General features: G+C 37.9%; 4 protein-coding genes and 1 long non-coding RNA gene across 5 annotated transcripts; 2 read left to right on the top strand and 3 right to left on the bottom strand.

The window, feature by feature from the left end:
• Positions 1-594: 594 nt before the first annotated feature.
• Positions 595-2,079, top strand: LOC126792247 (sucrose transport protein SUC2-like). Its single transcript, XM_050518709.1, has one exon. The coding sequence runs from the start codon at positions 595-597 to the stop codon at positions 2,077-2,079; it is 1,485 nt and encodes a 494-aa protein (XP_050374666.1).
• Positions 2,080-3,618: 1,539 nt separating this feature from the next.
• LOC126791209 (vesicle-associated protein 2-2-like) lies at positions 3,619-8,082 on the bottom strand. The gene is made up of 8 exons (XM_050517630.1): positions 7,650-8,082; positions 7,440-7,510; positions 7,215-7,296; positions 5,615-5,730; positions 5,362-5,541; positions 4,839-5,000; positions 4,070-4,147; positions 3,619-3,928 (listed from the first exon to the last, which is right to left on the bottom strand). Exons 1-8 carry the CDS (start codon positions 7,699-7,701, stop codon positions 3,815-3,817), a joined length of 855 nt encoding a protein of 284 aa, XP_050373587.1. The 5' UTR covers positions 7,702-8,082; the 3' UTR covers positions 3,619-3,814.
• A 4,472-nt stretch (positions 8,083-12,554) lies between these two features.
• LOC126791215 (acyl carrier protein 1, chloroplastic-like) lies at positions 12,555-14,974 on the top strand. Its single transcript, XM_050517635.1, has 4 exons — positions 12,555-12,779; positions 13,556-13,657; positions 14,121-14,243; positions 14,679-14,974. Exons 1-4 carry the CDS (start codon positions 12,723-12,725, stop codon positions 14,802-14,804), a joined length of 408 nt encoding a protein of 135 aa, XP_050373592.1. The 5' UTR covers positions 12,555-12,722; the 3' UTR covers positions 14,805-14,974.
• LOC126791227 (uncharacterized) lies at positions 14,874-16,120 on the bottom strand. The gene is made up of 2 exons (XR_007671803.1): positions 15,594-16,120; positions 14,874-15,479 (listed from the first exon to the last, which is right to left on the bottom strand). It is a non-coding gene; the product is annotated as an uncharacterized LOC126791227 (long non-coding RNA).
• A 3,229-nt stretch (positions 16,121-19,349) lies between these two features.
• LOC126791193 (serine/threonine-protein kinase RUNKEL) lies at positions 19,350-25,456 on the bottom strand. The gene is made up of 11 exons (XM_050517607.1): positions 25,358-25,456; positions 25,180-25,269; positions 25,015-25,067; positions 24,843-24,918; positions 24,638-24,699; positions 24,455-24,533; positions 24,310-24,369; positions 22,527-24,164; positions 21,420-22,301; positions 19,772-20,894; positions 19,350-19,599 (listed from the first exon to the last, which is right to left on the bottom strand). The coding sequence occupies exons 1-10, from the start codon at positions 25,403-25,405 to the stop codon at positions 19,782-19,784; spliced, it is 4,101 nt and encodes a 1,366-aa protein (XP_050373564.1). The 5' UTR covers positions 25,406-25,456; the 3' UTR covers positions 19,350-19,599; positions 19,772-19,781.
• Positions 25,457-27,369: the final 1,913 nt, after the last annotated feature.

The raw sequence follows: 27,369 nt of genomic DNA, 5'->3' as shown, positions 1-27,369 counted from the left end.
TAATTTTGTTGGGACTGATAACTTGACCACCAAATAAGTTGATCTTGAACTGTTGTATTACTTCTGTGATTTAAGATTAAGCTGGTTTGATGTTTTTACCCATGGCTCTTTGTTATATGAAAGAATTGAATACGACTTTGTTTTGCAGAATTTGAGTGAACAAATCTGCAACCATATGACTGAGTGATTACTATTTTTATCAACACACCTCGATCCTGCCATTTTACAAAAGGCAAACAAGAAAAACAAGAAGGATTAAATTACCCAAGGGTCGAATAGTTAGGGACTCCCATTTCACTCACCTTTTCCTTGTCCTACTAGGACTTTACTGTTAAAAGTTAATTTATCGAGCAATAGTTACACTTCTTTTCCAGTTCGCTCACTATCTCCTTCTCCAACTAGGACTGAACTACCCAAAACCTAGTTACTTATTCAAGCAATAGTCAAGAACTCCCATTTTGCATCTGTATTCTTTTCCGACGAGGACTTTAACTTCTCCTGTACTTCGATCATAGGTTAAGGTCTATATAAGACACCTCCTGGTTTTCTCATTTTGTAATCACAACACTCAAAACCTAAGTTAGAGAAAAGAAAATGGATATTGAGAGTAATCAGAGTATGAAGCCGTCGTCAAGGCCGGAGAGTAAGATGAAGATGATACTGGTGGCGTCCATCGCTGCCGGAGTGCAATTCGGGTGGGCGTTGCAGTTGTCTTTGCTTACACCCTACGTGCAGCAACTTGGGGTCCCACACAAATGGGCCTCCGTCGTCTGGCTGTGCGGTCCCATTTCCGGCTTACTAGTGCAACCCATCGTCGGTTACTATAGCGATCGTTGCAGGTCACGTTTCGGTCGCCGCCGACCATTCATAGCCGCGGGCGTTGCGCTTGTTGCCATCGCCGTCTTCCTTATTGGATTCGCTGCTGATATAGGCGTCAGTTGCGGCGATTCCTTGTACGAAGATACGAAGCCGCGAGCCGTCGTTGTGTTTGTGATCGGGTTCTGGATGTTGGACGTGGCCAACAACATGTTACAAGGCCCCTGTCGAGCTCTTTTAGCCGACATCTCCGGTGACGACACGAAGAAGATGAGCACAGCCAATGCATGGTACTCCTTTTTCATGGCTGTCGGAAACGTGCTTGGTTACGCCGCTGGATCGTTGAAAAGTCTCCACAAGATGTTCCCTTTCACCGTCACCAAAGCCTGTGATATTTATTGTGCGAATCTTAAGAGCTGTTTCTTCATAGCCATTGCTTTGCTTGGACTACTTACTGTGCTGGCTATGGTGTACGTACGCGAGGACCCAAATGAAGATCATGAGACTGAAGAGAAAGGCGAGGGAGGAGCCTTGTTCTTGAAAGAAATTACGGGTGCTTGTAAAGAGTTGAAGAAGCCGATGTGGATCTTGCTTTTGGTCACTTGCTTGAACTGGATTGCATGGTTCGGCTTCTTACTATTCGACACAGATTGGATGGGAAAGGAAATATATGGAGGTGAAGTCGGGAAAGGGCATTTGTATGGCATGGGAGTTAGGGCTGGTTCACTAGGGCTCATGCTCAACTCTATAGTGTTGGGAGTCATGTCTCTTGGGATTGTCTACTTGGTTAGTAGGGAAAGGGCTAATCTACTTTGGGGAGTGGTAAACTTTGTGCAAGCAATATGTCTACTCATGACCGTTCTGGTCACTAAATTGGCCGGGAAGCATCGGCATGCTTCTGTTGATAAGCTGCTGCCACCCCCTGCTGGTATAAAGGCCGGCGCATTGGCTATATTTGCTGTGTTGGGGATACCTCAAGCGGTGACCTACAGTGTTCCCTTTACCATGGCCTCAATATTTTGCAGCAACTCCGGCGGAGGACAAGGGTTGTCGTTGGGAGTCTTGAATATTGCCATTGCCGTACCACAAATGTTTGTATCTCTACTAAGCGGACCGTTGGATGCTGCTTTCGGAGGTGGTAACTTACCAGCATTTGTTTTGGGAGCTTTTGCTGCTGTAATAAGTGGAATATTGGCCTTGACTCTTCTACCGTCTCCAAAATCTGAAGATAGTCCAACTGAAAACGTTTTAGCTATTGTGTGAAGTCCCTTTCCTTAGTTTGTATTAGGAATTTTACTGCTTTACTGTTTGTTCTGAATCAATTGTAATTTGGATGTAATGATATGATTAGAGAATATATTAGAGAGTAGAGACAATGTAATGATTGTATTGTTCAGTAGTATTACACCCTATTGTACATGTTTTTACTACATAACAAAATGAATTTTTGTGAAGTGTTCGATCACACTTAGTTTTCTACTTTTCTTTTTAGAAGTATGCAAATGATTTCATATCATGTAGATGTATTTATACTTCCTCGTATCAAAATGTTTGGTTTTGAAAGATAATGGGACTACTTTGTCGGTTTGTCTACTTTGGTGATTCTCACTATTATGATATGTAATCCGGGATCTATGCTTGGAATTTCTTTTGCTTCAGGTGAATGGCTGCAACCTGGGTTGATCACTTGATTTCTATATCTGCGTTGTGCTCACAATTAACGGTATGAGCAACTTGTCAATTACTTTCAATCAAAATCGGACATTCTGACTTGGAATTGCTCGAGTAGTTTATAAGCTTCTATTTTGTCTCCTATGTTTTCTTTTGCAATGTCTTAGATCGATTCGTTTGAATCATAACCGAATGAACGTAGTCGCTATATTATAATTTAGGGGCCTAACTTCAATCTGCATAGAATCATATCAAGTCCAAACTATTTTCTGTTGAATTACTTTTTCCTTCTGTACTTCTATTGTGTACAATTACTTAATGAGGTGAATGAAGAAGCTTTGAAATGGAATTCTATATATCTGCTTCTTGTCTCAGGCTTCGTTTTCCTACAATTACTAGCGTCAGTTATGGATATATAGTCATTACCACATACTGTATATAACTATATATACGAGTACACTATATGTAGTTGTATACTGTATATAGCTGTATATATATATACTATATAGTGCATATAGTTATGTACACTGTATATACAAATATTAGAATAACTTACTGTGATTTACCAAGGATGATTTCAGATCTACAGTAAGTAGTAGAACTAAGACTAAGAGTTGAAGAGTGAAAGGCAGCAACTGGTTTTTATGAGATCTTCCAGTAGTAACTAAGACCAAGAGTTGAAAAGTGAAAGGGACCAAGTGGCTTTTATAAGATCTTTGTGCATAATGAATTTTTATTTAAAAATTTAGGAGAAAATATGAGGTGTAGATTCATTTTTCATAAAGGATTAGGGGTACGAATCTTCTCCATTTTCCTGGTTTTAAATTTCAAAATTGAGTGAGTATTTTTCAGTTAGGTGATCTCTTCTTTTATTCTTACATAAATTCCCTCAGTCATGTTGACCTTAACATTTTTGTTAAACAATGCAACAGAAGTGAATGATAAGGCCTCCCTATTAACCTTAACATGCATTCGCTCTTGTTGCATTGTTCAACAAAAATAGTCTCTCTGATCCTTATATTTCCTTCTGTTGGATAAGCTCATGATGTAGTGATCCAGTTGCAAATTGAGAATAGAATTCCATTATATTGCTGAACTAGATTGATGAGCACCAACAAATGACATATTTTTACTTAGATTTTAATTGAAAGATAAGTTTTCCTTACATGCAGAATTCAGATGGTCCTAACTCCATATATGAATAATATTAGTGATGACACCGAACATTCTTTGGTGTCATAGCCATGAATGGAGTTCCTTCTACTCATGAAAGAAAAATGATCTCCTTGACTGTATGCAACAGAAATTTTACTTGTCTGAGTTGTATCTAAGGATGGGCAAAGTATCCGATTACTATACTGATGAGGGCAATCAGAAGAACATAAAGAATAGGGAAGCCAGACATAATTGTTCTTGCATTGTTCTTCTTCCTCAACAATTCCTACAAATGAGAAAAGCAGACATTATACATTTATACTAGAGCAGAAAAATTAACATTACAGAGGCTGCAGACTTAAGCAGGAGACCATCTTTGCAATTGTTTATATGATGAAAAGAATTTGTGGGGTGATCGAAGACTCACCAATTCATGTTTTAGCATATTCTTCTCTCGAGTGGTCATGCTCCTTTCTTCTGTTAGCTTAATGATGGTGAGATCAGCCTGCAAAGAGCATTACAAATATTAGATAACTACCTTTTTTGCCTTTTTCAAGGATGGGTTCCAATCTTCACAATTGTAACATTACAGAGAGTTAGAGAAAGTGAAAGAGAGAGGTGAATGGAAGAAGAATTCGGTGAACCTTAAGCAATGAGGCATAAGGTTGTGTAGATTTCAGGAGGAAAGAGATACTTTATGGTATGCTTTATTTTTATTAGAAGAAAACTCGGGAATCAAGGGTTCAACCAGTAAGTAAACCCATTGAAACTTGAAATTATTGCAAGGCATCACTCCATTTTCTCTAGCTGTTAAACTTGCCAAGGGTATTAGCGAATTAGCGAGCTTTGGGGAAGAGAAATGGGTTGGGGATAGCTTTTCATCCATTCATTTAGAGTTTAGCTCTTTGAATGCTGCATTTAGGTCTTTGACTTATACTGTTCTGTTGCTTGCTGCTATCTTAAGAGTTAAAGAAGATCATATACCTAGAAAATGCGGAGGAGATCAAGTCCCCTATATGAATTTTGCCAACTCTCATTATGAAAGAATGAATGCATGGGTCTTACCAATTATATATAAACCGATAAAAATCTTCCTATAGTACTCCCACATAGGTTTCGATAAGTTCAAAGCTATCTATTCGTCTAGTAAAACAGAATATCAAGCATGCTCTCAAGATGGATCAAACTGAACTCACCTCTTTTAGCTTTAAATTCACTGTACTGAGCTTTGATTTTAACTCCTCAAAATCCTTTGTTAAATTTAATACAACATCATTGTTTTCTGATTTCAATTCCTCTGCATGCTTAGCTGCTTTCGGCTCATCCGTACAACTTTCACCATCAACATCGTCTAAAACCTGGTGCAAGGGAAACAGATCAAGTTGCAAATCTTATTTATAAATGTTTACAGCTCTTCTTAGACAATTTGAGTTGCAACGGTAAGTGCGTATAATTAGTGTCAAATAACATCATATACATCTATAGAATGGAGATATCAACTGTTCCCCCAACAACAGTTGGCATTAGCTATTGCACACATCCACATACAAGCAAATATAAGAGCAGTGAAATATATGGAATACAAAACATTTTGAACGCAGGTTGCACATCAGTAGAAAACGAAATATAATAGAAAGGAAACAAAGGAAAAACAGAAAGAGTAGGAGGTCAATGGTGAATTCAGTTTAAACTTTAAATAGATAGCAATAGTTTTCTTACTCTTTGATGGAGAGGTATGTCAACTCGATTTAGAACTTTGTCCTTCTGCAATGAAGTTTCATAACAAAGATCTTCCTTCTGCTCTCCATTAACAGGTAGATATTCTGGAGAAGGGGGTGGGCTGGTAAGCACCACTCTTAACTTCTTCTCCTCTACGTACTTGCCACTATCTTTTGCAAACTGCAATATGAAAGAAGATTATGAATAGTTTACCTAACAACTTTAACTAAGACAATCACTACTAAATTTTTACCATGTCAGATGTAACATCCTCCTCTGATATCCCAAATGGTATAACTGTGCATTGGATCAGGAACTTGTCTTTGCACTGCAATTCAGGAGGAGCTACTTTCTGAGCTTGCATGGTAACTGCATTCACCCAACAAATGAAGAGTGAAAAATTCATTTATGTTGAGCTTTGTTCTGTACCATAACAGGCTGGTCACTCTCTAATAAGTAATAACAGTGCTTATGGAAGCTTAGGTCAATTTCAGTCCGAATCATTGTTGAGTTCCTGATCATCTCTTTCATGCTACAAGCCTACAACTAACCTAAATCTTGTGAATTCTTGTTTTGACTAGTCAAAATGATGGTCTGTCGACATATGATCAAATACTTTACGAAAAACATCATAAATGAGTTTATACTACAAAAATTAGGCAAATTAGGGAAATCAAATCAGCAAAGGAATATTGCAGAAGTTGGAAATTACAGACTTGATTACTAAGAACAAAAAAGTGATCTGGAGGTTTATAAGCATAGGCAACATGTAAATTAGAATATTGTAACCATTACTTGGCAAGTAATACTTGCTCATATCTAAACACCAAGAGCATGTAAAGCACTCATTTTTCAAGGTATAAGAGCAAAAGCTCCCTGGGTCTGTTAACATAAAATGGGAGTTTTTGAAATAGTTGGCCTTTCAAATAAGAAGACACCACTGCCTCCAATTGTGTCAAAATTCTCAAAAAAAAAAATGAATTAATAAAGCTAGGTTGAAATTTCTCAGGTCTCTGGTAGGCAACTAAGCATATTATACCTCCCACGTTTACTTTTGCATATATAAGAATTACTATGTGTAAACAATGTAACATGGTTCGCCCACAATTTCCACCACCAAAAATACAGAAAACCTGAGTGAACTCTTTTTCGACGCTTTTCCCATGGTGAACATTTAATAATTGGATTAAGGAATGATAGGTAATCCTGGTAGAATTGTTAACCATTAGCAAACACACTTCAGTCAGGGCTATCAGCTGGAAATATAAAAAATATCTCTGTCGAGCGGCTAACAATTGGACCACAATCACCTTTCTTATTCCTACGATCTGTCTATTTCAAATTGCTTTCTGTCAACATTGCTGCATGCTGTCCTAAGGCCTCAAAATCTAACTAGAGTACTCAACGAGACCAGAAAAAATGGTGCAACACTTTATTTTCCTACCACTGCAAGTATCCCTGAAATCATACTCATTAGAGAATCCAGAAATCTTGAAATTCATGAGTTTATTTGTTGTTAACCTCAACTCAAAAACAGAGCTTGGGTTTATTTCTGCATAGAGACATCTTCATTATGGATGCCATATCTATCCCATGAGTAAGCAGACAAACTCCCAAGTGCCGAGTTGAGATTATCATTTTGTCAATTAAATTTAAGAACTTGTCAATTGATATGCATCATTACATCACTTCTCAAGTGCCCAATTGATATGATTACATCTAATTATATAATATCACATACTTTGTAAGGAACATATGCATCAATCCATCATAGCAGAAAATAGGGGAAGAAGTAAACCCAGGAAGGAAGGAAATGAATAAGAATCTAGAAGTGATAATGAAAAGCGCAAGACCTGTGAAATCACATGTTGCCTTGGGCTTTATGATGCCTGCATTTGGCCGCACACAGTATTTCTTCGGAGAAGTGGTTTTCACCTGCAATATAGATTTTGTCAAATTGCAAAGCACCTGTGTCCATTTCTTAATTTGTTCCCATGCACACAATGACACAAATCCACAAAGCATTTGAATAAAGACCAATACATAGAACAAAAAAGTTGCAGAATTAGAATCAGTACCTTGAAAGCAACATACTGGTCAGACCTATTCCCAAGTTGTAATGTACATGTACTCTGCTTCATTACCTCAACTACAAGAGTATAACCCAAACCAAATTAAGAACCAATCAAAAATCTCAAGCAAGACAGAGAATTTCACTCTTGGATGTGTTGAAACGACGCTAATAAACCAAAAGCCTCTGCATGCATTCTGGGAATTTGAGAACCTACATGTGAATTGGAGTTCATTGGGTTGAACATCCAAAAGCTCTGTGGTGATCATTCTGCTATAGCTTCACAAGCACCCACCACCAGTTCTTGAGAAAATGCAAGAATCTGAGAGAGAGAGAGAGAGAGAATGGTTGGAGGTGTTGGTGAGGTAAAGGGCTATAAAGGGGAAGAAGAGCAGTGAAAGCAAAGAATGGTGTTGGTTGCCTGTTGTGGGTCTCTCTCTCTCTCTCTCTCTCTCTCTCTCTCTCAGTTCTGAACGGTTGTACTGGCTTTGTTTCTCATTTGTTTTCTTAGCAAACAAACAAGCAACGCCCACATGCACAAGATTGAGAACAGTGAGATTATTGGTATAATGGGGTTTCTCTCTCTCACTTCTCTGAGTTTAAAGCCAGATCAGGAGGAAGAGATGAGAAGCCACCAAACCAGACACGCTCACACGCTGGCTAAACTCAGTTGTGGGTTGCCACTCAACTCTGTCCAACATGCACTAAGGTCTCTCTCTTTTTACCTCACCGAAAGTGAAAAGGAGAGAAGTCAGAAAACAAAAAATGGAAATGATTTTTCTTGCTTTCCTTTTCTTCTATCTTTTCAAAAGAAAAAAAAAAAGAAGGAAAATCCTTTTCGCAAAGGGAAAGATAGGGGAGGTCAAAATTATTTGAAGGGAAACATGATTGAATGTGATCTTGAATCTTGAAGCAAATGCATTATGCATCTATTGTGATATTAAAATATAGAGAATACAGGTCATGAATGTTATTGGAATGCAACTACTTAGTTACTGTTCTTGCATCTTTCTGTTAAGAGCTTCCTTGAAAGCTAAGGATTTTTCGATAGGTTTCTGCCTCCTCTATAACAAAAGTAAAGGCATAATTTTTGCTATGGTCATTGGTAGTTAAGAGCCTGATAGCATAACGTTGACATAATATTTATAAGATACATATATCACTGTGAAAGCTTTGAGAAATTATTGCGAAAGCAAATCAGAATGGATGGTGCTTAGGTTGGCAAATCTAGTTGGTCAACCTAAAAAGGCATACAAAGTATATTAACATGTGCATTGCTTTATTTAGGGTTTCTTTAATGTACAACCGAAATTTTCGTTGTATTAGATGTTTCGATCTTTTGATATAGTTATGTTTTTGTGTTTTTTTTAAGATTTCTTTGCTTTCTTTAGAAAATTATGCACATAAGAAAAGAGTGGAAAGCTCGAAAACAAGCATAATTTTGGTTATGATGAAAAGAATGAGCAATTCTTTTTTGTTTGATTGACTCGACATTTATATGAGCTTTAAGCCAAGCATCATGGAATCAAGCGCTAGAAATGTAGACAAGTTTTGTTTAGCCTGGTCCTAACAAGTAGAGAGTGTATATTTCTTCATATAATTGAGGCATTGCTTAATTTCATTAAAAGTGACGGCGTTTAGGAAAGAGGGTTGGTTGCGATGCCAGGCCATGCCATGCCACGTGTCAAGGTCTGCACAAATGGTTGTGTCATCATGACACTTCCTGGGGTTGTACACAAGAATGGGTGTTAAGTGCCAAGCATGTGAGCAGATGGGGTGTTGAGTGGCAGTATCATAATTAAGAGGTACTCATAGTTCGAGGCAGTGAGGTTTGGAATTTGGGAAATGTCGTAACACGACAAATTTCTGGGATGTCGAAAAGAATCTAATGCACTTGACGGTATATTTTTAGGAGCTCGTATGAATTACTTATAGAAGTTGCATCTCCTCGGATAATTAATGTTTCTCCCTGCAAAATATAATTTTATCTGATATGTTCTATAGATGGGTACCTGGTGTCTGACTCTCCACCACCCTTGGTACTGGCCTTATAGGGGCACTAAGCAAGTCAATCATGGGGGACCTGTGGAAAACTTAGGTGCCGGGCGGATGTCACCATAGAGGGGCGGCATGCATTTCCATGAGTCAGGATGTCTCATGGATAGTATCAACCGGTAGGCTGATATTGCAGGTCCATGCGGGTGGTGAGGTTCATAAGTGGGCGATCTTTATGCTAACAACATGGGCGAACTTGTGGCCTTAAGAAAGATGTGTCGGAACCCCGTAAAGCGCAATGGACACAGAGCAAAGTGACACGGAAAAAAGTTCGGGGTTCGACTGTACCCAAAGGAAAAAGATGCCAACAACCACGGAAGGGCAACACAGTGCTAGAAGGAAGTAAGTCTATAGTGGGCATATATAGGCAAGTAGTCTATGAAAGAGTACGTTTGCAAGACATATGCGTTTCAAAAAGATATGTAGGAGGTGAGCCGTGGAGGCAAGCCTCACCCAACAAGTAAACACCTCGGGGCCAGGTTACCCATATGAATACCCAATGGGTGAGGTGTAGACAAAGGATGCCTATATGCCAAAGGAGCATGATGAGGGATGCTCACGAGGCGAGTAAGGTGCGCAAGCTTCCAAGGGACAAGCAGACAAAAGGGAGCGAGGACTATCATGGTTTTGGCCTACTGTCATGCCGCTTGCTATGAGATGCAAGGTGCACGCTGGTCAGTAAGGGATAGGCACTAGTTGGGGTGGCATGGAAGCCTATCGGTTGGGCGAGTGTTATGGGAAGACCTCATGTGTGAGTAGCTTTTGTTGGTGGAACCTCACAAGTAAGGAATGATGTGAGAAAGATCAGAATGACACGGGAGGTGCACAAGTAAGAAAAGAAAGTTGGCATCATAGATGCATGTTGAGCTGGTCTTGGTTTAAGGTAACCTTGGCGATGCACGGGTCATATTCCGCTGCATAGTAAGTCGGCATCTGATATCATGCCTAAGAAGCAAACCAAAAGCCAATGCTAACACACACCATTATAGTTTACCTAACTCAATTCCATAATGCTTAGAATTGTACGCAACGAACTTAAGAGGACTAATATTCAGTTGAATGATGCATATATAGGCTTGTACTCATCTTGAACTCATACTCCCATCTTCTCTCATTTAAAGAAAGGCATGAATAAAGCCATGGACTTTGGAGTTTGGAGTTTTCTATGATTGTTGTCGGAACTCCCCAAATCATAGTTTGCTAAGTAGCCTTGGGAGAATGATAAAAATGATGTAATCTAAGTGAGTGAGATATCAATCCTATGATTGTAAGAGATTGATTGTGATTTTATAAATCTAGTTATGTAATGACATCCAACTAATTCGAGATGATGTGCAATTGTGTATCCGATAGTCAAATATGATCATTCGAAAAAGAGCAAATGGAAGCAACACCGGCAAGCTTGGATGCCTTAGGCCATCTCTAACTTACCAAGTTAAGAGATAAAAGGCTCTTATTTAGCACTCTTCATCTCCAATCCCCTTAAGTTAAGGGCTAAAAGACATTAGGTGAGAGTTAAAATGACGTTTAACAATGTATTTTAGTCCTTTAAGTGAGTTTTTATTCTCATTTATTTATTTAATAAGTCCCCACATTTTATCACTACAATTAATTTTAATATTTTTATTAATACAATTAATTTTAATTTTGATGATTAATATAATTAATTTTGATTTTGATGATAATTAATATATTTTTAATTTTGATGATTAAAATTAGGAATGGTCTCTACTTGAATGGATTAAAGAAAATAGTCTCATATATGTATAACTTGATTGATTTATCGTTTTATTTTTGTATTCGTTAAAGTTATTCGACACAAGAGGTAGATAAATTCACAATGTGATTGCTTCAGTTTTTTTTATTTTGTTAAATATATATTATCACGCAAAGTATGGTTGAATGAAATATCCTCTAAAATTTGAAAGTGATAGGATACATTAAATTTAATTAAAATATAGAATTTAAATTGTAAGAAATAACTTCTTAATTATACAAATAATGTTAATTACTAGAAATTGAAATAAGAATCTAACACAAATTATAACCCTTAAACATAACATATAATAACATATCCAAAATCTTAAAATATAATTTATGACTAAAATTTTAGTCATAACGGATTAGAGACGGTTGATGTTACATCAATAAATAATTCAATTTTATATGGCTAAAAATTAATTTTTGGACTTTTTTAGCCTTTTCAGTTAGAAATGACCTTAATTTTTAGCAAGAAATTGCCTCAATGATGAAAGCTAGGCACTCCTCTCCATTGGCTTCTTCAAAAGAAGCCAAAGCTGCTCCAGGCGCCAAATGGAAGATCATCTTCTTGTAAGAGGTGAAAATTTCAGGAATGACTTTGAATACGATCGCGAGCTCTAGGATTTGACAGCTACTCTGTAACACTAAGAGTAGCTATGTTTATTAGCAACTTATTTAGTGTTGCTCCTGACTATTTTATTCATTTTCTTCATACAAGTGGAGTTACTTGTTTGTCTCCGAACTTGAAAACAATGTCAAGAACCCTAAAATCAGAAGTGGGATCAAAAGTAGTAATGTTTCATTTGTCTTTTACAATTTGGTCTGTAGAGTTGTTTCTGCTAATGATTATCAATCCATCTTCGAATATTCTGGTTGTTTGAAATTGTAAGGGGATACCTTGTCCGCATAGAGTTGTTTCTGCCAATAATTATCGATTTGTCTTCGAATGTTCTGGTTGCTAGATTAGGGCTTTTGGTTGAAATTATCAGCTCTAAACCCACAGTAATTGTCAAACTAGCTAGTTACTTAATGTTTTATCTCATGTGACATTGTTTTAGGCTACTTTAGGGTAACTTTTATTAGGGTAACTTAAACGTGGCAAGATAACCTCTATTTTTGACTTCTTTGAATTCTACTTGTTGAACACTAGAAAGAAGAAAGAGGAAAACTTGTAGGGAGGGTGAGCCAATGCTGCTTCCAAACAAAAGAGAGTTTACCAACAAGACGAGAGAAGAGGAAATAGAAGAAGGCAGGGCTAGGGCTTAAACAGGTCCCCCCCACTTTCGATATAACCAAAGCTGTCAACTTTGAAGGCCCAGCAAATCCCAAGCTCCCAACAAACCATCTCTCACATTTATATAACCCTGTTTAAAGACTCTTTTTTCTCCCAAAAGAAAGCTCTCTCACTCTCTTCCCAACTCACCCCCACACACACTCTTTGTGTTCTCCGCCCCTCCCCTCTCTTTCAGATCCAATGGCTTCTCTCTCTCAAATCTCTACTGCCTTCTCTGCTTCCTTCAAACCCACCCTGGTAAATCCACACTCCCTCTATCTTGTGTCAAGATTCAATCTTTTCTTGCTTTTATTTGTTTTCACTTGTTTTTACGGTTTGGGTGCAGTGGATTTGGTGTTGTTGGTGATTGAATCAGTGTAAAGTTTTGATCTTTTGTAGATTCTTGTTTCTGGGCTACTTTCATTTGTGCAGATTTTTGTGATCCCATTTGAATTGATTTGAATATTTTTGTGGATTGAGTTTGAGTTTTGTGTAAAAGAGTTGAGCTTTTTTATTCGGTTGTGATCTGGTAATGTCAAGTTCGGTAGCTGAACAACATTGCATGTTACAGTTGTGAACTCTACACTCTGCATTGACCAGAGATTTGATGAAGACCATTTTCATTTTGGGTCCATTTTGGTCTTGGAGTGTGCTTGATTTGATTGGAACTTGACATGTAATAATTTGGGCTCCAATTGTTAGATCATTTTGGGATTTCGTGATGCATGCCACTTAAATTAATGATGCGTCATATCGTAAATTGGATTACATTTTCGGATTTTATAGGGCTACTTTTACTAATGATATCTGAGTTAATTAAAGGTTAGCAGTAGATTTTAAATAATAGCTCAGAATAACTAAATAAACTGTTTGACTATAAATTATAAGCTTCGAGTGTGTTTTCCTGCCATTTAGAATGTAAAAAAAGTTGTCCAGTAATTGATGTGGAGATTTAGTTTTGTTTGATATATATATTTCCTCCTTTTTTCTTTTGTAGTACTTGACATTCAATTCTTGTGGTCCAATGTTGACAGGCTCGCAGCACCAGGGAATCTAGTTTGAAATCGGTTTCTTTTTCCATTACCGGGAAGCGCTTCCCATCTCTCACTTCAAGACGCTTCCGAGTTTCATGTTCGGTAAGTTCTTTCATTGTTGTACCACTGTGGCTCTTCTGTTTTTTTCTGTTTGCCTCCATTGTGTCCAGTCTGAATGTTGTGCGTCAGGATGAATATTTCTGATGTTAGCATTTTCCAAGTGCAAACTTTGATTAGAGACTTAGAACATCAATTTCCTGCATTTTTATGTTTACAGTTTATACAAGTTGTTTCAGAGAGGTTCTCTAGTGACATATAGTATCCTCTGTGAACCCCTACCATGTAACATGAATTTTTTTTTATGGATGAAGAATTTTTTTAGGTTAGCATTCATGATCATTGGAAAACCCCTTATACCATTGTAGAATAAATATGGACTTCTGCATCCTTATAAGTTACAAATTCTACTGACTGTAGTTATATAGCAGTGCATAATCTTGCATTACACAACTAAGTCCTCTGATGAAGGAACTAATCCCAAAATGCTGGTAAATGTTCTGCGCAGGCCAAACCCGAAACTCTTAACAAAGTCTGTGATATAGTGAAGAAGCAGCTAGCTTTGCCTGATGACACAGCTGTGACCGCTGGCTCCAAGTTCACTGAACTTGGAGCTGATTCTCTTGACACTGTAAGTCCTACTTAACTTTTGGTAATCTTATTTTCTACCATACCTATTATTGGACAATCTTTGATTGTTATTTAGTTGTACCCTGCTAAAATTTTAAAGTACATGCATTCTATGTTTGCCTCAAATTTTAATCATGAGAGTTTCTTTTCTCTTTCAAAAGGGATAAAAAAAATGGTGGGGAAGCATTTTCCATTCATTTACCATGAAGAGTATATAGTAAACGTTTTGCAAGTGTATAACTAACTGTTTTAAGGGACCCACTTTGTTCAACGTCTGAGACTTCCTCTCTAGTGTGCCGGCTTTGTTTACATCTGAAATTTCTTTCAAGCTTTGCCTATCCTTTTACATATTTCAGAGGGTACATGATTGCAACTTGATTTGTAATCTTTTGCTTGATCAGCTTCATAAATTACAAATGTGATTATCATCATACAGGTTGAGATTGTGATGGGACTTGAGGAGGAGTTCGGTATCAGCGTTGAAGAAGAAAGTGCTCAGACCATAGCCACTGTTCAAGATGCCGCAGATCTGATTGAGAAGCTCGTCGAGAAGAAAGCTTAATAATAGTCTATCGAGAGTATCAACAGCCTCTGGACCCTTCTTCTTTATGTTATTTCTGTCGTTTTCTCGTTTTTCTTCTTTTTGTGAGTTATGTAGCATTTTGGTACTTAAATTGTCCCTATCTATGGATATTGTAGTGTTCTTAATCTGAAGATCTCTCATTCTGTTAATGTTCTCTATTTGGTTGGTTCTGAAGATAGTTACATTTAGGGCATTAACTTTGAGAATATTTGCGCTGTAGCTGGGGTGCATTCAGTTTGTAATAAAGCCATCCATTATCAAAGCTCAAGATTATCAGGAAATACATATTTTGAAACTTGTGGCAAAACATCTATGTTTTTCCGAAAGGCCATTCCAATGTTCTGAAATTTTTCTTTCCAATTGGTAGTTTGGTTCTCAGGCTTACGCCCGTAGATGTATCCTGCTGCGCTGTGTAGGGCGATGTGGCGTGGTCACAGCCTTGGCCGCTGCCCTTACAAGATGAATACTTTCCCATTCTCATTCTAGAAGAGAATGGTGAAAAGAATGCAGATGCAGTTGCAATTCTGATTTATCTCTGTTGCAATTTGGAACTCACACAGTTGGCCTCTGACAGACTGCATGGAGTGCGTTCATACTTCATAGTCAAGTCCAAGCCATCACTATGGATCTGCGAATCTTATATGATCTGCCTGACTAATATTAAAAGATTACAGAACAGAAAGAGATTTGTCAGAAACGGCAGCTCTTTCTTTGTTTTAGTTTGATACTTCGATTGGAAACTTGTGACAGGTTAGTAGGTTAACTTACTGCATTGCATGGTGTGTCACATGCACCTTTAAACAGATTCCACCTTCAATGTTCAAATCGACTCTCTTCTCTTCTAGTAGAAGACAAAGGGTTCGCCAACTATTTGATGAAATCTATCAAAAGCTGGTCATCAACTACCTAATATGCAAATCTGGCTGATGATTGATGAAGTATAATAATTCTATGAACGACAACTTTTTGTATGGCACTCAGAACTGGGTCTTGGTTGGAGCATTTCTCAATTTACAGTAGATATTGAAAACCATTTGGCCTTTCGTGTATTACTTCTTGGTGTTGACTTGTTCTAATGTGACATGGAAATAAGATCAAGTTATGAATAAGTTCCATAGCTAAAGAAGTACGACCACCAAATGAAAGTAGCAAATATACTCCAAATCAATTACAAATTCTACAATCTATAATAGCACCTAGTACTATACATACATTGGGAAAGTTCACTCCAACCCATTATAGAGGCACTAACTACAAAGTACAAACAATGATTGTGAAAGCTTGTAGACTTACACCTTAAGAAATTGCATGTATCACCATATAAGCTGCCGAACCTGCAAGAGCGGCCATGTTTAAAGTCCAAAATAAGTGTGTAGATGAAGCTGAGGAAACCGGCAAAGGCGAAAATGCAGAAGAAGGTCCGAGTGAAATCGACTCATCCGGATTCGGAGGGCTTGGATTGGAAGGAATGGTGGGTATGCTGTTATCAGTAGGAGTGTCAGGCACCACAGGGCCAGGAGATGGCAGAAGTGGAACTATATCTGGGGGCAAACCTTGGACAGAAGATGGATGAGGAGAAGTGAACAGTGCAGGTGAAGCTGTGATAGTAGATGCTTTTGAAGTAAAGGAAAGGAGAGGTGAGACCATGAAGGCCATAATGAGGAGTATATGGAACCAAAAAGAGGCCATTCTAATGATGAACATAATCAATCCCACACACCTAGTGGAGAGAGTGAGAGATGCTCTCTCTATATACTTGTGTAATCAAAGTGTTAAGTAAAAGATGAGTGTGAGTGAGCTTTTGGTACAAGCTATGATTTGGGTTGTTAAAAAAGAATGACTAGAAGCCCTAAGTGGGGTTCAATGCCACATGGTTTTGTGAATAATTGGATGGAGATTGAGCATAAACACAGGTTGGCATCATGGCATGTTTGGGGTTAGAGACAAAGATGGCTAAGCATAATTTAAGTTGGGATCAAATGGGTTTTCTTTATAGTCCGTGACCTTTGTTTATAATCCGGGAGCTTAAGTCCTAATCTACTTGATTACTCTACTGGTTCACTATGATAATTATTAACCCCCGAATAGTATAGACCGTCATCGTAAGCGATTTACGCCGTTGCCCGTGAGTTGTAACTTGTTAAAATCCAACATTATAAACCTTATGAGTTCGATTCTCAATGACATATATAAGTGTTCGAAAACTATATGAAAGGAAAATTTCGTCACTTTGATCTACTAACTTGTGAACTATTTACTTCGGTCCTCAAAACAATCTTTATTATTTCGTCAAAAAAGTTACTAGTCATGACTTATGAGCATCCTAGCACTCAAAAGTCTCTTAAGTAGTAGCAAAGTATGTAGTAAGAGTTGGTTGATAACTTGATATTATAGTTTTGTAAATCGATTCCCTCATCACATTCAATTTTTAGTTTCCACACATTGCTGAGAAACCCTTGGTATTAGGTTCAACAAACAAGTTGACACAGTAGAAGAAATGAAAAACATTTGATGCAACTTCGGACATGATTTACTCATCATGCAAAGATTTGCAGTCGTATGATAAATTGTCGCCTAAGATGAGCTTGTCAATAGAATAAAGAAAACTAAGAGGTCAAGGACAATACACCCATCCCCAAGAATCACGGATTAAATAGCTCGGACATCTCATGAAATGAAACATTGAAGGTAGATGCCCTAAGCAACCCCGCAAAGTTTTCGAGCTGTAAGCCTGTAACTATCACTGCAGTTGAACCTATGTTATTTCTCTATTGTTTTCCTCAGCAGGTAGATGCATTCAAAGTCTCTGCTGTCATCCCTAATCGGTGATTTTACAGTCACCACCGTGTGCCATCTAATAAGTTCAATCAAATGTGTGGTGAATGAGTTCATTTCTCAAGTTCACATTGAACTAGCATTTGGCACGGTAATGGCAACTGGTACCTGCAAAAAAAAAAAATTATGGAATCCACTAGATTTTATATATAAACGAAGGTCTAAATGGTCATTACATACTCTTCCGCGCTGTTGTCATGTAGCAGACAATAAGTCTTGAGTCGGAACTCAAATTTAGTACATAAAGGTCTATTCTTTCAAGAACGATATTTGTATTGGACTAAGTCTTGCAAGCAAAGCAATAGGCTCGATAGTATCTAGACTAAACTAAATATAGCGATGAACTGGTACCTGCATATTGATACTGCTATTACTGTAAGAGAACTTATACTGATACATTTTGAACAAACGCGCTATCCCTATGATAACAGTAATTTAGTGCTGGTCCTGATCATCCCAATTGTATTTGAAATAGATTTTGATCTAAGAATTTGTATTATATTCCATCTTCCCAGTCTGGTCCTAGAGTGACATTTTTTTCGCTGAAGCAAGCACTGCTCAAGCTGGAGTGTCTTAAATATCTTTGATATTTCAAGTAAATCTGCCTACTATTCGCATACAATAGCTATAAGAAAAACATGTAGAAGTTTTACACAGCAGCTAACTTTGACCACTGTTAACACCTATGCCTCCCAGCTAAGATTGAAGGATTAAAGACTTCTCACTACTGAAAGACGATAGAAGACTTGAGATTTTCACTTGGTTGCTTGTTCAAGGAACACTTACTAATGAAAGGAAGATTATTACTACTACACCAAATTGTCGTCTTCTCCCCACTAGGTAGAAACATTGACTCATCTGCTCATGACTGTTCAAGAGGTCGGCAGGTTTGGTAAAACATTGATTCCTACTAGAATGACCGACTTTATATTTCTAAATGATGAATATCAAGCAGAAGGATTGCTAATTAAAATGTATGCAGTGGATGTGATATTCTTTGTCTGTTGCTGGTTCATCAGGAAATGGACATGGAAAGTTACCTCTATTATCAGCTATGCTGAATGATTTAACTTGTATTAGCAAATCTTCCAATACCCAACCAAAGAGCTACTACAGTACCAATTAAAAAAACTGTTGTCGCTACAGGACGACGAAATGGATTTTGGAATTTATTAACATTCTCCAAAAAAGGTACTGTTAATAATCCCGCGGGTACTGAAACCATTAAAAGAACACCCACTAGTGGAAAAAAGCTTTCAAGTATGTTGGTCAGGTGCAAACATTCTTTGGGTCAATTTTGTGATCAGTTGAGGTCTGCAATTGGTGCTGGGTGGAGTAATTAGGTAAGAGACTGGACAGTTGGACTAGTGGTTTTATGCTGAACACTGGTGATGAAGGGGTTCTTCAAGCTGAAGCCTGGGGCTGGTAGGGTTTAGTCTAGACTACTCAGTTGAAGATTTATCAGGCTCTAATTCTGCTGCGTTTGAGTTATTCTGGGGTTTGAAACCGCAATGTATCCAAAAACAAAAATGCACATAACATAACCTTTGTTAATATGACGACACTTCTGTTCACCTAAAATGCATATCAACAATTGAAGAATTTTACACCTTCAAATCCTATGTACATAAGAACTAAACAATTTTAGTAAGGCATTCAAATCCTATGTAAAATTGAATGCATCACTAGTTCTCATAAGAACTAAACAATTTTAATAAGGCAACTAGTCAGCATTTCAAGATGACTGTTGCACATGCTTGTGATAAAATTGCAGCCAAGCTGATTCCAGAGCAAGAAAATGCAAGTGTAATGGAAGAGAAAAACAGATGGAAGTATCCAATAGAGATACAGGGAACATGGATATTACAATGATATGCCAATCAGAGTTGGAGTGACACAAGTGCAGAAAGATTGCCCTCACCTTCATAAATCGTTGACCCTGCACCACAGAAACAGCCTGAGAAAAACATCTTCATCTGATGACCTCTAAAACTATTTGATTTGCTATTTTGCTTAGTATAACTACTGCATGCCAAAAGAAGACTTTTAGTAAAACTGAGGGACTAAAGATAATGACACAAAACAAAAGGGAAAAGAAATCAGCACACAACCTGTGAGGCTTCACATACAACGAGGAAGCCGTTGCAATTCCACAGCCACATGAAAAGCAGCAGTGGCTAAAGCAGGTACACCTGAACCTTTAAGCTCAGAAACTATGCCCTCAATTCTTGGAATCTCAGGTATTGATATCGACAATATCATTGCATGTGACAAATACTGCCTGCAAGCATAACCAAGTGCATGTAGCACTCGCTGCACAAACAAATGAGATGTGCCTCTACGCCAAGACTCGAGCATTGCAGTAACTTTTGGAAGATTAGTTAGTAAACCTGCAGTTCCTTCCCTTGGAGCTGCCTTAAGCAACAAGATCATACATTCTGAAGCTACATCTGCCACAGTTCCTCCATGAGACCTACTTAACTCTAGCAATACACCAACATTGCTGCCAAAGTCCATAATATCTCTTATACCTTGCTGCTGATCACCACCACTTGGCTCAGAGGACACATCACCCAAAAGAGCAGGTTCTGATGAATAGGTGAACCCTTTTTTACCACTCACTGAACGTAGGAGGAAAGCCCTACATAGACCAAGTGTTGGTTCAAGAAAATCTTCCATTCCTTTTGCATATACAAGCTCTAGAAGATTTCCTACTTTCCTAACTACCCTCAGCTGAGAAAGTAACTTAGTTTCCATTTCAGGAGCAGATGTCAGAGCCAGGCATAGCATAACGTTGTTTACATTTGCACTCGAGAGATCACCCAACAAAAACTCAAAGCATTGTGATACTATCTTCAGATGTAGAATGTCTGCAATTTTAATGTAATTATAATCAATCAGCATAACTAGCAGCTTTTGTGCGTACATGGGGATTGGATCTTCATCCTCGATCAAGGAAGGGTAAAGAGGAAGAAAATATTTGTTGGATATGGACCGCAATTCTTTGCATCTTTGCTCATCTTCAGATTGTTCATTGAGAAATATTACCATCACATCAAACAAGATTTTCAAGCACAGAAACCTGGCATCACCATCCTTATTGCCCTTATACAGAGCAGCCAAACTGGGAAGAACCTCACGGGTAAAGATATCAGGACTTTTAAGAATTACAGTTGACTCCTCAGCAACTGATTCAAGAATTCGAAGAAGAGTGATTTGAAACTCATCTCTTCCCTGGAAATCAACAGTAATTATTTATCAGTATCAATGTCAGCATATTGCGATGTCTCGTCACTAATCCTGTCACAAGTTTTCATGATAAACTATAACTAAATTTTTCACTCCAAACACGTTCGAATTTTACCATAAGGACAAAAATAAAAGTAAAGCAGTAATTAAACTAGAACAAGGAGCTCACTCTAAGACAATGCAGTTATATGCTTGAGTAGTGATTCATTTAGCAGATATCTAGAAAAATAATTGCGGGTTTCAAATTGTAACTTGAACAGGCAGTATACCAACTTATCACAACCACACATTAGTTACCAAGTGACGGTAATGTGTGCATCAAACAAGATAAATATCATCCCAAGCTTCCAATAATTGACATGTGGCTAGTAAGATCAACTAAAGATGTGGATGCTATAAACTTTTTTAAGTCTAATTAGTAGTAAAGTTTGGATTAGCCAAATAAGTATTATCATTTCACCCAAAAACTATAAATGAACTACACAGAATGGTTCAATTGCAGTCACCTACCTGAAATGGTGTTTCCACGATTTTTGTTAGACTTGCTAACTGCTGCAAGACCTGATCACTCACCACCTTATGCTTAAAAGACGAGCTTCGGAGAAGATGGAGAACTACAGGGAGCATATTGATGTTGGTCTTTGGAGTAACTCTACTGTTAAGGGGAGACAGATGTCCATGGCGCCTTCCCATCAATTGCTGAATGTCACCAGTTATAGTTTCCAATAGACCAGGTATAACTGATGCCACGACACACACAAATGCATCTGAACACTGCCTCACATACTGATCTTTCTCTTTCGCCAGCCTGTCCACCATAGACAATAACCTGGCATTGCAAAAAAAATGCGGCAGCCACCTCCTACTACTCTTGGAACTGCTGTTTTTACAAAGAAGAGCAACAAAAACAAGTGCTTTTCCTTTAAGAACTTCAGTTCCCTGCTCAATAAGAGACACTAGACTTGGAACAATATTCTTATCCTCCATCAGCGGCAGGAGGTACCTGCCAAAGTTTGTGAACATGTGACTTCCAAGCATGGCCATGTTCAAAAGGTTTAAACTGATTTGTTGCTCCCTCAGACTGCCCTTGATAATTGCAGATGCTATTTCCTTTAAAGGAAGGATATCAATTACTTGCTGAATGCTAAGTGGATTGAAACGAACCAGGCGCACCAAACATGATCCTGCTGTCAGTCTCATGCTCTCCTGTTTCCCAATAGCCCTATATATATAGCACAAGTTATTAATCACGCCCTGGCTGTTCAAACGAGCTGCCCAGTGCCCCGCTTGGCTACAGATATTTTCAATCGTCCTCAATGCATAAAGTTGAGTTATGTCATCCTCTCCTTTACGTAAGATCGATGTCACTTTGGAGAGCAATAAATTGGAGACCTGCACCACAGAAACTAAACTGTCAGTAATAAAAGATCAAGTATAAAAGCAGGAAAGTAGCATTTTTCTTGATAAACTACATGTTGGGCCTTTAATATATAAGACCAGAATAAAGAACCATTCACTAAGAATGCAACCATATATGTATTCAATATATAGATGTTTCCACTCAATCAAAAGAACATATACGACATAATTGCAAAAGCAATATGATAATATGCTAACCTGCCACCCAGATGTCGACCGGCTTTCCTTGGATGGAGACTCTACAGGATTGTTATCTCCACCATGCTCACTTTGAGTTGAAATATAGAATAACAGCTCACCTAAAGCAGCCATAGAAAATCTCCTGACCCTTTCCTGCCTGTCTCCAAGGCCATCGGTCAGTGAACCCAAAATTCCAGAATTCCCCAAATCATCATGAATATAAGTAGAATGTCGAATCAACAAACCAATTAGTGAAGCAACTTGGACACGCAAAGCCAAAGCCTTGGTCTGTCGAAGCATTTTAACAAGGATAAGCATGATGGGCCCATTGGTCAATATATTAGCAGCATCCGCATTGTTGGTTAACATTTCAAGGTATCTAATTGCATTCTGCTTCTCCCCAATGCTAACATTCCCATTAAAAATGGATATTATCTTATTGGTGAGAGCATCCATTTGCTCTTTAGACATTTTCACAAAATCAGAAGCTTGCAGTGCCTCAAAGGGAAGTGAAGGAATTGCCTCTGAAGCTTTATCAGCTTTTCTGCTAGGCATTACAGGTCTGACTGAAAGATCAGTTGGATGCCAAAGAACCTCTGAAAGGTTATTTGAAGATTTTGCAGAATCATGGTCAACTGCATATCCAGAACCTTCCTTAAATCTCTGATTTTTTATCAGAGGACTGGCGTTGCATGGAGTTGCAGTCACTTCTATATCCATTGGTGATTCCTGATCACATTCATCTGATGCAGACGCATTCACCATAGGTGAAGTATCTGTATGGTTTATTTTATTTTCCATCTCTTCTGCTTTAATCTGCGGCTGATTTTGACTTGAAGATTTATCATCCAATGAAGCTTGGTTATCTTGCCCATCAGATTCATCCTGTGCATCATCTTCAATGTTTTCACTAAAATCAAGTTCCATATCTGTGTTCTCAATCTTGACTTCTGAATCAATCTCAGAAGTAGCAGGCACCAGCCTCCGGTAGTTCTCTTTCTCATTTTCCCTTTGCAAGTTCTGCTTCGCTATTCTTGAGAGTCTTAGCAGATTCACTCCCCTAGAATTGCCAGAAGGATCCTTATGCTTATCATCGGTTCCTCTGCCAGGTACCTTTGCTGGGGTTCTCCGGCTTCCAGGGGTGCCCTTGACTGGAGTTCCATGGCCTTTTGATCCTACAATATAATTCTCATCCTGCTTTGAAGCTCCCTTAACATCCTTTTGACGAGATTTAGGAGTCCTGTTCTCAGAAGATTTATCACCATTACGTATTGACAATGGCTTGGCATATTGCTCTAGCATGTTTGCAAAAGCAGGCTGACGAGGTAGAGGCAATGGATTTAACTTGGTTCTCCAGAAAGCGTGACCACAAAGTTCAGGCCACTGTATTCGTTCGGCCGGATCCTTGATGAGTAAAGAATTTATTAGATTGACAAAAGGACGACTAGGAGTGCCAGGTAGAGGAGGTACTGGATCTGACAGGATCGACTTCACTAGCTGAGTAAATTCTCTACCCACAAAGGGAGGCCTCCCAGCATAGCACTCATATAGTACACAACCAAGGGCCCAGAAATCAGATGCATATGAATGGACTCCCCCGTCTTCAAAAAGCTCAGGAGCCATATAACAAGGTGTTCCACGTTTTGCTTGTGGCAACTAAACATGTGAAACAAGTTAAAGCTGTGTTAGTGTTTTCATATTTTGTGGCATACATACATATAAAAATAAGAGGAAGTTTCTGAACAAATTGATTTGAATTAATCCAATAATGTATAATGTTGGGGCAGATAATTTGACATACCGAGGAAGAAGAGATTTGTGAAATATCGCTCAGCTTTCTTGCCAGTCCAAAATCACACAGCTGAATTGCACAAAGAAACAATTCCAGTTAAAAAGCAATATATCAAAGGGGCTAGCTTAGAAAATATAAGAAAAATATAGTTTACCTTTGTACGGCCATTCTCATCCAGCAGGATATTTGACGGTTTCAAATCGCAGTATATGATTCCCTTTGAATGTAAGAACCTAAAAGGGAATCCACAATTTCCAGAACATCAATAAAACTCAACCACACATCCTTAGACTCAGAAAAAGGTCCAAAATTCAAAAATAAAGTGAGTATTTCTTACAGCAAAGCTCTAACAAGGTCCCACCCAAGGTCATGAATCGATTCTTCAGGTAACTGACTATCCTGTAATCATCCAACACCTCATCAATAACACAATTCTAGAAACACTATCAACAACAGCCCTACAAAATTCACAACCTAACATAGTAAATGGAACAATCAGCACATATTGAGATAATACAATGTTGGCATCGAATGACCCTCACCTGGCCTAACAATGTCATCAGATTCCCGCCCACGCAATACTCCAGAATCAACCACAAGTGAGCACCAGTTTCATACCTAACTCGGAGCCGAAAAACAAAGATAAAAATCCATGAACACAGAGACTCCAGTAATGAAATTCCACAAGCAATTATCCGATAAAGAAACACTCACCACCAGTAAAACTTGAGGATATTCTGGTGATCCAAAGTATGAAGAATCTTAACCTGCATTTGTTTCCAAAATTAGAAAGGAAAAGCACATGACCTAATAATTGAGGCTAAAATTGTCCGATTTTTGAGAATCTCCGAATAGCTGATTTGAAGTTCAACAACTCACTTCTTGAAGAATCTTGTTCTTCTGAGATTTCTCGACGCTCTTAATCGCGTAGTACTCAATCGTCTTCTTCTTCCTGCCTTTGTACACAGTCTGCAAAACCGAAACACGAATCGGATCAGTAAAGTAACCGAATCGAAGTGATGGCGAGAGAGTGAGAAAGAGGTGGATAAATGCTTACCGAGCACTTTCCGCGGCCGATGGCCTCGTAAATGTGGAACTGGTTCATCGCCGGAGCTTCGTCTAGGGTTTCGGATTTCAAATCGGAGAGAGAGAGAATTGGAAATGAGGGTTTTGGTGAAATGAAGAAATTGGGAGCGGGAATATGAAAACTCAAAAACAACAAAAAATAGAGAAAAAGCGGAATCGGGTCTTCTTTTTGGGGTATCCAAATAAGTCAAACCGATCCGTTTTTGATTTTAAATTTTGAAATTTTTGCGATCAACGGCTGCAATGGACACGTGGCGCCTGTATTCTATCCGGAAATTTTGAAATTAAGCTTGATTTTGTTAAAAACACAAAAACAAATAGCCTAACGGGGAGTTATACTTGTACCTCTAAAATGACTAAGTGTACCTTTTTCACTCACGTGAAAAGACCGACAAAGACAAACTATTGATAAAAGATTATTATTTTTACCTCATTCTATCTCTTTTTGTTCTTCTTTTACTATCAAATCTTTTTAAGCTATATATGATTTATTGATTTATATACATTTAAATTTTTTGGTCAAATTGAGCAATGGAGATAGATATAGTTGGAAAGCGAGGGCATTTTAGTAAGTTAAAAGAGGTGTACTTAGATTAAAAAGTAATAGGGAGGTGTAATTAGCAATAGAGATACACTTAGTTATTTTGAAGGTGCAAATAGAATCCTTATGCGCTAACTGACCTCTTAAGTTTTTTTTTTGTTACAAGCAAGGCCTAAAAGGTTTGAACAAATAGAAAAAAGAGACTATAACTTTTTTTTGGTACAAATGGGGCCATTAGTCCAAGCAAAATAAAGCAGAAAAGAAACTAGTCAGAGCTACAAGCCATAAACTCCTTAGCTCTAGAAAGATCAACAATGTCATCCAGAGCATCAGAAACCAGCGTCAGAGGGTCATGTAAAATACATATTCCTCTATCATTAGAGGTACTATATTTAGCAAGGATATCAACTACCATATTTCTCTCTCTATGGACATGCTTCACATCAATAAAATCAAAGGCACACATCATGCTTCTGCAGATCATTATCAAGGTCCCAAGAGGATGCAAATCAATATTATCATGTTGAAAAAGATTGATAAGTACTAAAGAATCAGACTCAACTTTTAGTTTTGAAATCTTTAAGTTATGAGCTAGGTGCAGACCATGAAACAAGCCCAAAGCCTCAGCTTGCAGGACCTCCCCAGTCCCAATGTTCACCATAAACCCACCCTGCCAACAGCCAACCTCATCCCTAAGCACACCCCCTGCTCCAATATTTCCATTATTCATCTTGGAACCATCAACATTCAGTTTAAAATTTCCAGCATCTGGTTTAATCGAATCTAGCATCTCCACACGATTAGGCAAGTTTGTACCAAACTTAGTATTAGCTTTAGCCCATTCATCAGCATAACTAAAAACAACTTTAAAAAATATTAAAAAGATACTTGAAGGAGCTGTTAAAAATGGATTTGCACCTCCATTTCCATATGAACCAACAACAATAGATGAAAAAGATATTCCAACTGGTATCATTCATATAGTACCATTTCTAAAGCAAATTAGCATAGATCCAATTTTCACAACTAAGAACAAATGTAGCAAGAAAAGAGACTGACTATTAGAGTAGACCTCTTAAGTTTTTATTAATGGAACAAATGCTATTGTGTCTAAATTCATGATATATAATAATACAACTCAGGATGACATTTTGAATGGTGAGTGTCTTCAACGCTACAACTACGGTGTATTCAAAATGCAGTTGATATCAATATCTTTGTCGAAATAGTGTATCTTCTTAACTTGTTGAGGTTCATTATTATTACTGAAGTTTTATTTTGATAAAAAATGCAATTAAAATATTGAATATGGAACGAATGTATAAGCCTAGACTAATGTGATGCATAACCTAACACTAAAATCATCTCGGTTCCCAACGTTACAATTATATTAGTTGGGAGCGGTGCCCATCCGTGCTTTTAGTTGTAATCTTTTGGTGCAG

This window comes from Argentina anserina, chromosome 4 (assembly GCF_933775445.1).
Source record: "Argentina anserina chromosome 4, drPotAnse1.1, whole genome shotgun sequence".
Classification (NCBI taxonomy): Eukaryota; Viridiplantae; Streptophyta; class Magnoliopsida; order Rosales; family Rosaceae; genus Argentina; species Argentina anserina.
Note: the sequence above shows the minus strand (reverse complement) of the source record. Positions and strands in the feature narration are given on the sequence as shown.

Excerpts from the sequence above, each read along its gene's own strand:
- LOC126792247 (XM_050518709.1), top strand. The coding sequence starts at position 595 with ATGGATATTGAGAGTAATCAGAGTATGAAGCCGTCGTCAAGGCCGGAG.
- LOC126791209 (XM_050517630.1), bottom strand. The coding sequence starts at position 7,701 with ATGATCACCACAGAGCTTTTGGATGTTCAACCCAATGAACTCCAATTC. Across the intron at positions 7,511-7,649 it reads CAATGAACTCCAATTCACAT|TTGAGGTAATGAAGCAGAGT; the intron begins GTAGGTTCTCAA and ends ATACTCTTGTAG. Across the intron at positions 4,148-4,838 it reads TGAATTTAAAGCTAAAAGAG|GCTGATCTCACCATCATTAA; the intron begins GTGAGTTCAGTT and ends TGCTCTTTGCAG.
- LOC126791215 (XM_050517635.1), top strand. The coding sequence starts at position 12,723 with ATGGCTTCTCTCTCTCAAATCTCTACTGCCTTCTCTGCTTCCTTCAAA. Across the intron at positions 13,658-14,120 it reads GCTTCCGAGTTTCATGTTCG|GCCAAACCCGAAACTCTTAA; the intron begins GTAAGTTCTTTC and ends TGTTCTGCGCAG. Across the intron at positions 14,244-14,678 it reads GAGCTGATTCTCTTGACACT|GTTGAGATTGTGATGGGACT; the intron begins GTAAGTCCTACT and ends ATCATCATACAG.
- LOC126791193 (XM_050517607.1), bottom strand. The coding sequence starts at position 25,405 with ATGAACCAGTTCCACATTTACGAGGCCATCGGCCGCGGAAAGTGCTCG. Across the intron at positions 24,534-24,637 it reads GACCTTGTTAGAGCTTTGCT|GTTCTTACATTCAAAGGGAA; the intron begins GTAAGAAATACT and ends ATTCCCTTTTAG. Across the intron at positions 24,370-24,454 it reads ATGAGAATGGCCGTACAAAG|CTGTGTGATTTTGGACTGGC; the intron begins GTAAACTATATT and ends TGTGCAATTCAG.